General features: G+C 47.1%; 1 protein-coding gene across 4 annotated transcripts in view; it reads right to left on the reverse strand.

The window, feature by feature from the left end:
• The window catches only part of DMTF1 (cyclin D binding myb like transcription factor 1), a 288,329-nt gene that overhangs the window by 202,167 nt on the left and 70,893 nt on the right, over window positions 1–15,269 (reverse strand). For all 4 annotated transcript variants that reach the window (XM_063926916.1, XM_063926917.1, XM_063926918.1 and 1 more), the window contains exon 3: window positions 6,562–6,680. In XM_063926916.1, the coding sequence (XP_063782986.1) occupies window positions 6,562–6,673 (112 nt within the window). In that variant the 5' untranslated portion in view covers window positions 6,674–6,680. The remainder of the gene's footprint in view (window positions 1–6,561; window positions 6,681–15,269) is intronic.

Raw genomic sequence — 15,269 nt, forward strand, 5'->3', positions numbered from 1 at the left:
AAACACCCCCTAAGGTGGACAAGGCGCTCACACGCTTATCCAAACAAGTGGCGTTACCCTCTCCTGAGACGGCCGCACTTAAGGATCCATCAGATAGAAAGATGGAAGTTATTCAAAAGAATATATACACACATGCAGGTGTTATACTACGACCAGCTATAGCAACTGCCTGGATGTGCAGTGCTGGAGTAGTTTGGTCAGAATCCCTGATTGAAAATATTGATACCCTAGATAGGGACAATGTTTTACTGTCGTTAGAACAAATAAAGGATGCATTTATCTATATGCGTGATGCACAGAGGGATATTTGCACACTGGCATCTCGGGTGAGTGCTATGTCCTTTTCAGCCAGAAGAGCCTTATGGACACGACAGTGGACAGGCGATGCGGATTCAAAACGTCACATGGAGGTTTTGCCGTATAAAGGGGAGGAGTTATTTGGAGTTGGTCTATCAGACTTGGTGGCCACGGCTACTGCCGGGAAATCCACTTTTTTACCTCAAGTCACTCCCCAACAGAGAAAGGCACCGACCTTTCAACCGCAGCCTTTTCGCTCCTACAAAAATAAGAGAGCAAAGGGCTTGTCGTACCTGCCACGAGGCAGAGGAAGAGGGAAGAGACACCAACAGGCAGCTCCTTCCCAGGAACAGAAGCCCTCCCCGGCTCCTGCAAAAACCTCAGCATGACGCTGGGGCCTCTCAAGCGGACTCGGGGACAGTGGGGGGCCGTCTCAAAAATTACAGCGCGCAGTGGGCTCACTCGCAGGTAGACCCCTGGATCCTGCAGATAATATCTCAGGGGTACAGGTTGGAATTAGAGACGGATCCTCCTCATCGTTTCCTGAAGTCTGCCTTACCAACCGTCTCTTCCGAAAGGGAGAGGGTGTTGGAAGCCATTCACAAGCTGTACGCTCAGCAGGTGATAGTCAAAGTACCCCTATTACAACAAGGAAAGGGGTATTATTCCACTCTATTTGTGGTACCGAAGCCGGATGGCTCGGTAAGGCCTATTCTAAATCTGAAGTCCTTGAACCTCTACATAAAAAAGTTCAAGTTCAAGATGGAGTCACTCAGAGCAGTGATAGCGAACCTGGAAGAAGGGGACTTTATGGTATCCTTGGACATCAAGGATGCGTATCTACACGTTCCGATTTACCCCGCACACCAGGGGTACCTCAGGTTCATTGTTCAAAACTGTCACTATCAGTTTCAGACGCTGCCGTTCGGATTGTCCACGGCGCCTCGGGTCTTTACCAAGGTAATGGCCGAGATGATGATTCTTCTTCGAAGAAAAGGCGTATTAGTTATCCCATACTTGGACGATCTCCTAATAAGGGCAAGGTCCAGAGAACAGCTGGAGACAGCTTTAGCACTATCTCAAGAGGTGCTAAGACAACACGGGTGGATTCTGAATATTCCAAAATCCCATTTAATCCCGACAACTCGTCTGCTGTTCCTAGGAATGATTCTGGACACGGTTCAGAAAAAGGTTTTCCTTCCAGAGGAAAAAGCCAAGGAGTTATCCGATCTGGTCAGGAACCTCCTAAAACCAGGAAAAGTGTCAGTACATCAATGCACAAGAGTCCTGGGAAAAATGGTGGCTTCTTACGAAGCAATTCCATTCGGCAGATTCCATGCAAGAATATTCCAAAGGGATCTGTTGGACAAATGGTCAGGGTCGCATCTGCAGATGCACCTGCGAATAACCCTGTCACCAAAAACAAGGGTGTCACTTCTGTGGTGGTTGCAGAAGGCTCACCTATTAGAAGGCCGCAGATTCGGCATTCAGGATTGGATCCTGGTGACCACGGACGCCAGCCTGAGAGGCTGGGGAGCAGTCACACAAGGAAGAAACTTCCAGGGAGTATGGACGAGTCTGGAAAAGTCTCTTCACATAAACATTCTGGAACTAAGAGCAATCTACAATGCTCTAAGCCAGGCGGAACTTCTCCTGCAAGGAAAGCCGGTGTTGATTCAGTCGGACAACATCACGGCGGTCGCCCATGTAAACAGGCAGGGCGGCACAAGAAGCAGGAGTGCAATGGCAGAAGCTGCCAAGATTCTTCGCTGGGCGGAGAATCACGTGATAGCACTGTCAGCAGTGTTCATCCCGGGCGTGGACAACTGGGAAGCAGACTTCCTCAGCAGACACGATCTTCATCCGGGAGAGTGGGGTCTACATCCAGAAGTCTTCAACATGTTAATAGACCGTTGGGAAAGACCAATTGTAGACATGATGGCGTCTCGCCTCAACAAGAAACTGGACAAATATTGCGCCAGGTCAAGAGATCCACAGGCAATAGCTGTGGACGCACTGGTAACTCCTTGGGTGTACCAGTCAGTGTATGTGTTTCCTCCTCTGCCGCTCATACCAAAGGTATTGAAGATCATACGGCAAAGAAGAGTAAGAACAATACTAGTGGTTCCGGATTGGCCGAGAAGGACTTGGTATCCGGAACTTCAAGAGATGCTCACGGACGAACCGTGGCCTCTACCTCTGAGAAGGGACCTGCTACAGCAGGGTCCCTGTCTTTTTCAAGACTTACCGCGGCTGCGTTTGACGGCATGGCGGTTGAACGCCAGATCCTAAAAGGGAAAGGCATTCCAGAAGAAGTCATTCCTACCTTGATTAAGGCACGGAAGGAAGTCACCGTGAAACATTATCACCGCATTTGGCGAAAATATGTAGCGTGGTGCGAGGATCGGAAGGTTCCGACGGAGGAATTCCAACTGGGTCGTTTCCTACATTTCCTGCAATCAGGATTATCTATGGGTCTCAAATTGGGATCCATTAAGGTTCAAATTTCGGCCCTGTCAATATTCTTCCAAAAAGAATTGGCCTCTGTCCCTGAGGTCCAGACTTTTGTCAAGGGAGTACTGCATATACAGCCTCCTGTGGTGCCTCCGGTGGCACCGTGGGATCTAAATGTAGTTTTAGATTTCCTCAAATCCCATTGGTTTGAACCATTGAAAAAGGTGGATTTGAAATATCTCACATTGAAAGTGACTATGTTACTAGCCCTGGCCTCTGCCAGGAGAGTATCTGAATTGGCGGCTTTATCTTATAAAAGTCCTTATCTAATCTTCCATTCGGATAGGGCAGAACTGCGGACTCGTCCGCATTTTCTCCCTAAAGTGGTATCAGCATTTCATCTGAACCAACCTATTGTGGTGCCTGCGGCCACTAGCGACTTGGAGGACTCCAAGTTGTTGGACGTTGTCAGAGCCTTAAAAATATACATTGCAAGGACGGCGGGAGTCAGAAAATCTGACTCGCTGTTTATATTGTATGCACCCAACAAGTTGGGCGCACCTGCTTCTAAGCAGTCGATTGCTCGTTGGATTTGTAACACAATTCAACTTGCACATTCTGTGGCAGGCCTGCCACAGCCTAAAACTGTAAAAGCCCACTCCACAAGGAAGGTGGGCTCATCTTGGGCGGCTGCCCGAGGGGTCTCGGCATTACAACTCTGCCGAGCAGCTACGTGGTCGGGGGAGAACACGTTTGTAAAATTTTACAAATTTGATACCCTGGCAAAGGAGGACCTGGAGTTCTCTCATTCGGTGCTGCAGAGTCATCCGCACTCTCCCGCCCGTTTGGGAGCTTTGGTATAATCCCCATGGTCCTTTCAGGAACCCCAGCATCCACTTAGGACGATAGAGAAAATAAGAATTTACTTACCGATAATTCTATTTCTCGGAGTCCGTAGTGGATGCTGGGCGCCCATCCCAAGTGCGGATTATCTGCAATACTTGTACATAGTTATTGTTAACTAATTCGGGTTATTGTTAAGGAGCCATCTTTAAGAGGCCCTTTCTGTTGTCATACTGTTAACTGGGTTTAGATCACAAGTTGTACGGTGTGATTGGTGTGGCTGGTATGAGTCTTACCCGGGATTCAAAATGCCTCCCTTATTGTGTATGCTCGTCCGGGCACAGTACCTAACTGGAGTCTGGAGGAGGGTCATGGGGGGAGGAGCCAGTGCACACCACCTGACCTAGTAAAGCTTTACTTTTTTGTGCCCTGTCTCCTGCGGAGCCGCTATTCCCCATGGTCCTTTCAGGAACCCCAGCATCCACTACGGACTCCGAGAAATAGAATTATCGGTAAGTAAATTCTTATTTTATACTGGCTGAGGTAATTTGTGCTTAAAATGGAGACAGAACCATTTTAAGGCTTTGTTTGCCAGTGTGGGTACTGTGTACAGTGTACTGAGACGCAGTGGTGTACCGAGTCTGGAGACGCAATCCGCCCCGGTTAGAAGTCACGCGTCTTCGTACCCTCATGCCGCCATAATGGCCGGCAACCCGCTAACCGGGACATCGGCTTAGTACTCACCACTCTTCTTTCTTCTGGCTCTGTTAGGGGTGGCGGCGTGCTGCAGGAGTGTACGCTCGCCGTGGTGGGGCTTGCAAATAGTTCCCTCAGGAGCTAGTGTCCTGTCAGCGGGGGAACAGGACCATTAACCCTTCAAGAGGTTGGGCCGCCCCCCCTCCCTAAGTCCCACGGAGCAGACAGGCTGGTGCCATCAAATCCTGCATGAAAATCACAAACAAAAAAATAAATGCAGAAAACTCTTCAGGAATTTCCATATGCGTGATCGGCTCCTCCGGACACATTTTCTAAACTGAGTCTGGTAGGAGGGGCATAGAGGGAGGAGCCAGCCCACACTATCAAATTCTTAAAGTGCCCATGGCTCCTAGTGGACTCGTCTATAGCCCATGGTACTAAATAGATCCCCAGTATCCTCTAGGACGTAAGAGAAAACATAATTTGTGAGCAATGGAGTCTGTATATGAATCACAACAGAACTCGGCATTAAAAAAAAAAAAAAACCGTGGCCGCTGCATCGTAGCACTTTGTATACAGATTTAGACTCAGTCGCAGTCAGATAAACAAGTGTCACATATCAGATTAATTTAGCACGGTCTCCTGGTGTGTCCTAGTCACAATGCTTTTCAGCTAAGACATTTTCAGGTAACAAGACATGAAAAAGACAGCCAGTGCTGGCAGATTTGCAAAGGACCTGGCATGCTAAGATGGGCTGTTTAGCGCAACTGCAGCAATAATGTATGAGGACAATCTGTATTGCTTGAAAATGGACTGACAAACCGTGGAATCTCTCAGACTGCTGTATTTATTTGGACTTCAACTGAAATGCCAGAATTGCACACAAGTGGAACACAATCAATTATGTGCCCAACGAAGATAACAGATTGTATAAAGATTGATCATTCTTAGCATGTGTGTATTTTATGCTAATAAGAATGTGGTGGTACGAATTTTCAAATAAATCAATTTTAATTTCATGATAGCGCCATATAGAATGTGAAAAATGCGAAAGAGGTGTCAATAGTTTTCATAGCCACTGTATATGGGGAAATTATTTGCTAATAAAATGCTAATATACAGTAACCTGTAATTAAGTGTAATTGATCAGGAGCTAGGTACAGAGCAAAAGCCAATTTTGGACTTGTTACTTACTCCATCGTTAGTAAATATAAAAATGGTTCTAAACAGAGGGCGCACATTGCTGAGACTGTCTAGAAGTACAGATAACACCATGAATGGAAACCTGGAGTTCCTAACCTATATTGTTTCGTACATGGAGCTAAAAGTAAAAGGTCTGAATTAAATATTACACGTAAAACAGAAGTAATACAAATGTTGTACTGAGTCTAGCGCTAGTTGTACTATTGGTAGTATAAGATATAGTTTACAGTGGATCCATTAGGGGAAACATATTACAGTTGCTATTTACTTTATAGGTGGGAAATGCAGATCTTTGTTCGTAGCCCCATAGGGATGCAAGCAACAATGTTAGAGTCCAATGAGTCGGCAAGCCGCGCAGGGGGAGAGTTCTGATGCCGTTGCCGGTATTTACACACCCTGTTGCAATGGCAACTTGCCCCATAAACATGTGCAGGCACAAGTTTATTGAATTTCCCCTACTATTAGTCTACCCCAGTTAAGAAAGAATGAAAACTGTACAAGAACGTTGTTTTTGTCACCAAAGTGCAATGCTTCTCCAGTGATGAAGGGGTTACCTAAATTATTACTACACAATGTTATTTCTTTTTTATACTTATGAGAGTTAATGTATTTTGACACTGGTGTGGAAGTCATCATAGAAAAGTTTTAAAAACAGGCAACTGTAAATATTTGTATAGTGAGTGTTAATAGTGGTAAACGTATACCACTAAATACAAGACAAACACTTTGGACAAGAAAATGGAAACACCGGGTAAACATTGTGCAACTTCAATCAGGTAAATATTGATTTTCTATCCTGTCATGAATCTCAAATTGATGCTCAAGAATTGTGGTCTACAGTTGACACCAGAGCAATGCTATTGTTTGCTGAGGATATATTTACCTGGGAATGAGAAATACAGTAGGATTATCATGCAAAATACTGTTGCTTGTGAACTGTGACAAGGTATACAGTAGTTGAGTCTTGGAATAGATGCCATTACTTTGAATACATTTAGTTTCTCATTTACTTAAGTGTTTCCATGTACATTGTCCGTTTTATGCACTGATAGAAGGAAATCATGGTACCATTTTGAGGACAATGGAGGATTAAGTTTCCATCAAGGTCCTGTGTGAGTGTTAGAGCGTTCCTGGTGGCTTGTACTTTCACTGTTCCAGACTCTTCTTCAGCTGTGCTCATACTCAACCTACATGAAAACAAACACAGATATAATGCTGATACACCAAAGTAGTTCCCATTTCTAAGGCCAGGCACTTAAATATCCACTTACAGTGTCACAATCAATCAAGATAATTCAAAAAGGCATGGGATGGAGGGGCAGGGGTATAGATATACACACAACTTTATCTGGTACCGTCCGTATACTGGCTCTATGCATATGTGCAGAAGTATATGGCTCAGTTATAAAGCTACTGTACAAAGGTTTTTTTCTGGACCTTTTATACTAGTAAGGGAGTTCTGATCTTGCTTCTCAAATTCTAATACAGTACTGTAAGAAATCCTCTGAGGCAGCAATTTGTCTAATTGGAAACAGGGAACTACAGCTGACCGCTGGATAATGTGAGGAACAACAAATGCTGAGCCGGGTTGGTATTAGAATTTGAGAAGCACGATAAGAACTCCCTTACTAACATAAAATGTCTAGAAAAAAAACTATTTATAACAGTCACTGCTGCAGTAGGTTTATTCACTCATTGGTCACTCACAAGTATTTCCAGTATGATAACCTTGGCTTGTTTCTTACTGTATTAGAATTTGGGGCGCCAGTTTAGAATCATATGTATCTTTATAACACTGCTGCGATAGGATTATCCATTTACACCTAAATAAATGAAATTGTGAGAGCTGATTAAACTATCATAAACAGATATATAATTATCCTTTAATATGAAATATGCAGACAGGGTGACAGTAATATGACTGAACTTGTGACTAACATCAAGAATAGTTTCTGTGATGTCACTCATATTGGTACAGAACAGTCATTAATCTGCTGTATATAAGAAAGTCTGCACTGTAGCTATACATATGTCAGTGGTTCCCAAAAGGTAAGCCTAGGAGCCTTTAGGTGCCACGGGACACTTGCAGGGTTGGTGGTCCAGGACCAGCACTTGTGGCTTCCAATTGTAAAATATGTAGACAAACAAAAGTGAATCCTGTCTGTCACCTCATAACAGAAACTAAGGATGACATATAGGCGGGTCATTCAGGTGCGGTTGCACCTGAGATCATCGACGCAAAGTAAAGATTTTATGTACTTTGCGCATGACCCATTCTGCGCATACGTAAATGGGTCCTGCGGCAAAGGACGCAGGCCGGCATCAGACTGTCAATGATTGACAGTCTAATGCCATTTCAGGAACATGGAGGGGGCGGAGACAGGTTCTGTTTGGAAAAACGGAGGCGCATCGTCGCCGTTTAGGGGGTGGTAAGAGGCCAGGGATCTCCGTTGGAGATTTCCTGGCCTCTGCGACTGGCAGCTTGCATGGCACCATGGGTGCTGCAAGTCGCCCCAATGGTGGGTGCTATGATCCAATGCAGCGTCCTAGGACGCAGCTCGGATCACTGGTGCAGCAGGAGGTGTCTGCATGTAATAGACGCCTCCTGCTGCATTTACATACAGTGCTATCACTGCTGCTTCCAAGAAAGTCCAACCGTACCTGAATGACCCCCATAAACCTTATAAACACAATTTACTTAATTTTATATTATTTTCTGAATTTCTCAGTAAGAAACTTTTGGCCTAGGGGTGCAGTGAAAATATTTTTTATTTTTTTTATACTCTAGGGCACCGTGACTCACAAAAGTTTGATAGATCTGGAAAAGTATATTTTACATTTAATTAAATATATTATTTATTATTTATGGCTCAACCGATATCGGTCAGTGATGTCACGCCGTGACCGTCCCGAACATGCAATTTTGGCGACGTAACCAAAATTGTGCTGCATGTACAGATGACAGAGGGGGATGTTAACGACCCCTGGGAACGCACATCAGCTGTCGTTTGCAGCATACACACTGTGCGATATTTTAGTCAATATCACTCAGAAGGGGGGGGGGGAAGCAGCATTTACTAAAATATCGCACAGTGTGTATGTGCCATTATAGAGGAAAGCGCACTCTGCAGGCAGAGTATGGTATGCAGAGATCTATATGCCGAAGCTATTAATCAACAATAACTTAACTAAAAGTTTTACAAAATATAGGAATAATAGGATTTTGGTTACATACCGGTAAATGCTTTTCTCGTAGTCCGTAGAGGATGCTGGGGTCCACATTAGTACCATGTGGTATAGACGGATCCACCAGGAGCCATTGGCACTTTAAGAGTTTGAGAGTGTGGGCTGGCTCTTCCCTCTATGCCCCTCCTACCAGACACAGTCTAGAAACTGTGCAGGAGGAGACGACATACTTCGAGAGGAGAACTTAACACAGATAGTGGTGAGATTCATACCAGCTCACACATACAAGGCACGTCAAGACAACTAGCTTGAACTACTCAGCAACAGCTGAAACATTACTTACCAAGTAACAATGCAGTACTCAACTAAAACTAAGCGGTACTGAACCAAATAACATTTGCAGGAAATTGAAGCGCTGGGCGGGTTCCCAGCATCCTCTACGGACTACGAGAAAAGGATTTACCGGTAGGTAACCAAAATCCTATTTTCTCTTACGTCCTAGAGAATGCTGGGGTCCACATTAGTACCATGGGGATGTACCAAAGCTCCCAGAACGGGAGGGAGAGCGCGGAGGCTCCTGCAGAACTGATTGACTGAACTTCAGATCATCAGAGGCCAAAGTATCGAACTTGTAAAACTTTGCAAACATGTTCGACCCAGACCAAGTTACAGCTAGGGAATGTTGTAATGCCGAGACACCCCGGGCAGCTGCCCAGGAAGACCCCACCTTACGAGTAGAGTGGGCCTTGACAGATTTTGGACACAGCAATCCAGCCGTAGAATAAGCACGCTGGATAGTGAACCTGATCCAGCGAGATATCGTCTGCTTAGAAGCAGGACAACCAATCTTCTTGGGATCATACAGGACAAACAGAGAGTCCGACATCCTGTGACGAGATGTTCTCAAATCTTCAGAGCCCTTACGACATCCAAGGACTTTGATGTAATAGAGGAGTCAGTAGCCACTGGCACCACAATAGGTTGGTTGATATGAAATGCCGACAAAACCTTTGGAAGAAACTGCTGGCGTGTCCGGAGCTCAGCCCTATCTTCGTGGAAGATCAAGTAAGGGCTTTTACAGGATAAAGCCCCCAGTTCAGACACCCGCCTAGCAGAAGCTAAGGCCAACAAAGTGACCACCTTCCACGTGAGATATTTGACCTCCACCTCCTGTAGAGGCTCAAACCAATCCAACTGGAGGAACTGCAACACCACGTTAAGGTCCCAGGGCGCCGTAGGCGGAACAAAGGGAGGTTGGATATGCAGAACCCCCTTCAAAAAGGTCTGAACCTCAGGGAGGGCAGCCAATTGTTTCTGAAAGAAAATGGATAGGGCCGAAATCTGGACCTTCACAGATTCCAATCGCAGGCCCATATCCACTCCTGCTTGCAGGAAGAGGAGGAAACGTCCCAGTTGAAACTCCACCGCAGGAAAGCTCTTGGACTCACACCAAGAGACATATTTCTTCCAAATACGATGGTAATGTTTAGACGTTACCCCTTTCTTAGCCTATATGAGGGTAGGAATAACTTTCTTCGGAATGCCCTTCTGAGCCAGAATCAGGCGCTCAACTTCCATTCCGTCAAACGTAGCTGTGGTAAGTCTTGATAGGCGAACGGCCCTTGCTGTAGCAGGTCCTCCCGAAGGGGAAGAGGCCTCGGATCTTCTTGCAGGAGATTCAGAATGTCCGCGTACCAAGTCCTTCTTGGCCAGTCCGGGGCAATGAGGATCGCTTGAACCCTTGTTCACCTTACGAGCTTTAGGATTCTTGGGATGAGTGGGAGTGGAGGAAACATGTACACTGACTGGAACACCCACGGAGACACCAGGGCGTCCACTGCCACTGCCTGTGGGTCCCTCGACCTGGAATAATAACGCTGAAGCTTCTTGTTTAGACGAGAGGCCATCATGTCTATTTGGGGCAAGCTCCAAAGATTCGTTGAGTCCTTGAACACTTCCAGATGGAGTCCCCACTCTCCTGGATGGAGATCATGTCTGCTGAGGAAGTCTGCTTCCCAGTTGTCTACTCCCGGAATGAAGATGGCTGACAGCGCCAATGCGTGCTTTTCTGTCCAGAGGAGTATTCTTGACACCTCTGACATTGCCGCTCTGCTCTTCGTTCCGCCCTGTCGGTTTATGTAAGCCACTGTTGTTACGTTGTCCGACTGCACCTGAATGGCCCGATTCTCAGAAGAGGAGCCGCCTGAAGAAGACCGTTGTTTACGGCTCTTAGTTCCAGAATGCTGATGGGCAGGCCAGCTTCCAGGCTTGACCACCTTCCCTGGAAAGGTACACCTTGAGCGACCGCTCCCCAGCCCCTAGGCTCGCATCCGTTGTTAGCAGGACCCAGTCCGAACCGGCGGCCTTCCAGGAGGTGAGGCAGCTGAAGCCACCAGAGGAGTGAAATCCTCGCCTTTAATGACAGACAAATTCGCTGGTGCATGTGGAGGTGAGATCCCGACCACTTGTCCAGGAGATCCAGTTGGAAGGGCCAGGCATGGAACCTCCCGTACTGAAGAGCCTCGTAAGAGGCCACCATCTTTCCCAATAGGCGGAGGCATTGATGAACAGACACCTGCTGTGGCTTCAGGACATCCCGGACCATAGTTTGTATCACCAACGCCTTTTCCTGCGGAAGAAACACACGCTGCACTTCCGTATCCAGGATCATTCCCAGAAAAGACAACCTCTGGGTTGGTTCCAAATGGGACTTTGGAAGGTTCAGAATCCAACCGTGACTTTGGAGCAGTCGTGTTGTGAGAACAATGGACTGCAGTAGCTTATCAATGGACGACGCCTTTATCAGAAAATCGTCCAGGTATGGAATGATGTTCACACCCTGTTTGCGGAGCAGTATCATCATTTCCGCCATCACCTTGGTAAATACCCTTGGTGCTGTGGGGAGTCCAAATGGCAGGGCCTGGAACTGATAATGACAGCCCAGCAATGCGAAACGGAGATAAGCCTGATGCTGCAGCCAGATCGGAATGTGAAGGTACGCATCCTTGATATCCGGGGATACCAGGAATTCACCGCCCTGAGAGACTCCATCTTGAACTTGAACTCCTTTAAACAGGGGTTCAATGATTTTAGGTTCAGAATAGGCCTGACCGAACCATACAGTTTCGGTACCACGAAAACGTTCGAATAGTAACCTTTGGTCAGCATGTGAGGTGGTAGTGGCACAATGACCTGTGCCTCTACCAGCTTTTGGACAGCGTTCTGAAGAACTGTGAGGTCTTCCAACAGAGTTGGTAAACCACACTTGAAAAAACGGTGCAGAGGGAGACTTTGAAATTCCAGTCTGTATCCCTGAGACACCATATCTAGTATCCAGGGATCCAGGCCGGACGACACCCAGACATGACTGAAATGTCTGAGTCTCGCTCCCACTTGCCCCACCACCAGGGCTAGCAGTCCACCGTCATGCGGAGGACTTAGGGGTACTTGACGCAGGTTTTTGTTCCTGGGTACCTGCAGCGGCAGGTTTCTTGGACTTAACTTGACCTCCCCTAAAGAAGGTATTGGAAGTCCAGGCCTTTCTAGGCTTGTTAGGCCGAAAGGACTGCTGCGCAGCTGAGGAGAATGATTTCTTCGGAGCAGGTGCTGCTGAGGGAAGAAACTGAGATTTACCCGCTGTGGCAGTAGAAATCCACGCATCTAGAGCTTTCCCAAAGAGAGCCTGACCTGTATAGGGCAGCGACTCCACACTTCTTCTGTATTCCGCGTTTTCAACCACTGGCGCAGCTAAAGTCCCCGATGAGCTGAAACAGACATGGAAGAAATTCCGGCAGCCATGTAACCCAGGTCTTTCATGGAGTCAACCATAAAACCCGCAGAATCATGTATGTTGCGTAAAATAAAATTTTAAACCTACCGGTAAATCTTTCTCCTAGTCCGTAGAGGATGCTGGGGACTCCGTAAGGACCATGGGGTATAGACGGGCTCCGCAAGAGACATGGGCACTATAAAGAACTTTAGAATGGGTGTGTACTGGCTCCTCCCTCTATGCCCCTCCTCCAGACCTCAGTTAGAGAAACTGTGCCCAGAGGAGATGGACAATACGAGGAAAAGATTTAGTTAATCTAAGGGCAAGATTCACACCAGCCCACACCATATAAACTGGTATATACGCAACCAGTTAACAGTATGAATACAAAACAGTATCAGCTAAAGACTGATCTCAACTGTAACATAACCCTTATGTAAGCAACAACTATATACAAGCCTTGCAGATTTTGTCCGCACTGGGACGGGCGCCCAGCATACTCTACGGACTAGGAGAAAAAGATTTACAGGTAGGTTTAAAATCTTATTTTCTCTAACGTCCTAGAGGATGCTGGGGACTCCGTAAGGACCATGGGGTTTATACCAAAGCTCCAGACCGGGCGGGAGAGTGCAGACGACTCTGCAGCACCGACTGAGCAAACGCAAGGTCTTCATCAGCCAGGGTATCAAACTTATAGAACTTTGCAAAAGTGTTTGAACCTGACCAGGTAGCTGCTCGGCAAAGCTGTAAAGCCGAGACGCCTCGGGCAGCCGTCCAAGAAGAGCCCACCTTCCTAGTGGAATGGGCCTTGACCGAATTTGGTAACAGCAATCCTGCCGTAGAATGAGCCTGCTGAATCGTGTTACAGATCCAGCGAGCAATAGTCTGCTTCGAAGCAGGAGCGCCAACTTTGTTGGCTGCATACAGGACAAACAGTGCTTCTGTTTTCCTAACCCGAACCGTCCTGGCTACATAGATTTTTAAGGCCCTGACTACATCCAGGTACTTGGAATCCTCCAAGTCACTCGTAGCCACAGGCACCACAATAGGTTGGTTCATGTGAAATGAAGAAACCACCTTAGGCAAAAATTGAGGACGAGTCCTCAACTCTGCTCTATCCACATGGAAAATCAAATAGGGGCTCTTGTGAGACAAGGCCGCCAATTCGGACACCCGCCTTGCAGATGCCAAGGCCAACAACATGACCACCTTCCAAGTGAGAAATTTCAATTCAACCGTTTGAAGAGGTTCAAATCAGTGAGACTTCAGGAACCGAAACACCACGTTAAGGTCCCAAGGTGCCACTGGGGCACAAAAGGAGGCTGGATGTGCAGTACTCCCTTTACAAAAGTCTGGACTTCTGGGAAAGAAGCCAATTCCTTCTGAAAGAAAATAGATAGGGCCGAAATCTGTACCTTAATGGAGCCTAATTTTAGGCCCATATCCACTCCTGTCTGTAGAAAGTGGAGAAAACGGCCCAGATGGAAATCTTCCGTAGGAGCATTCTTGGCTTCACACCAAGAAACATACTTCCTCCAGATACGGTGATAATGTTTTGCCATCACCTCCTTGCTAGCCCTTATCAGAGTAGGGATGACTTCTTCCGGAATACCTTTCCCAGCTAGGATTCGGCGTTCAACCGCCATGCCGCCAAACGTAACCGCGGTAAGTCTTGGAACACGCAGGGCCACTGTTGTAACAGGTCCTCCCTGAGAGGAAGAGGCCATGGATCTTCTGTGAGCATCTCCTGAAGATCTGAATACCAGGCCCTTCGAGGCCAATCTGGAACAATGAGTATTGTTTTCACCCTTTTTTGTCTTATGATTCTCAATATTTTTTGAGATGAGAGGAAGAGGGGGGAACACATAGGCCGACTGAAACACCCAAGTTGTCACCAAGGCGTCCACCGCTACTGCCTGAGGGTCCCTTGACCTGGCACAATACATCCGAAGCTTCTTGTTGAGGCGTGACGCCATCATGTCTATGTGAGGAATTCCCCAAAGACTTGTCATCTCTGTAAAAACTTCTTGATGAAGTCCCCACTCTCCTGGATGGAGATCGTGTCTGCTGAGGTAGTCTGCTTCCCAGTTGTCCACTCCCGGAATGAAGACCGCTGACAGAGCGCTTACGTGATTTTCCGCCCAGCGAAGAATCCTGGTGCTTCCGCCATTGCCACTCTGCTCCTTGTCCCGCCTTGGCGGTTTACATGAGCCACGGCTGTGACGTTGTCTGATTGAATCAGAACTGGTAGGTCGCGAAGAAGATCCTCCGCTTGTCGTAGGCCGTTGTATATGGCCCTCAATTCCAGTCCGTTGATGTGAAGACAAGCCTCCTGGCTTGACCGTAAGCCGCTGAAAATTTCTTCCTTGTGTGACTGCTCCGCCATCCTCGGAGGCTCGCGTCCGTGGTCACCAGAACCCAGTCCAGAATGCCGAACCTGCGACCCTCTAGAAGGTGAGCACTTTGCAGCCACCACAGGAGAGACACCCTGGCCCGGGGGACAGGCTTATCTTCTGATGTATTAGTAGATGGGACCCGGACCACTTGTCCAGGAGGTCCCACTGAAACGTCCTTGCATGAAACCTGCCGAAGGGGATGGCCCCGTAGGCTGCCACCATTTTCCCCAGAACTTGAGTGCATTGATGAACAGACACTCTTTTTGGTTTTAGCAAGTCTCTGACCATGTTCTGAAGGTCCTGGGCTTTTTCCATCGGGAGAAAAAATAAGATTTTAAACCTACCGGTAAATCTATTTCTCCTAGTCCGTAGAGGATGCTGGGGACTCCGTAAGGACCATGGGGTATAGACGGGCTCCGCACCGC

This window comes from Pseudophryne corroboree, chromosome 6 (assembly GCF_028390025.1).
Source record: "Pseudophryne corroboree isolate aPseCor3 chromosome 6, aPseCor3.hap2, whole genome shotgun sequence".
NCBI lineage: Eukaryota > Metazoa > Chordata > Amphibia > Anura > Myobatrachidae > Pseudophryne > Pseudophryne corroboree.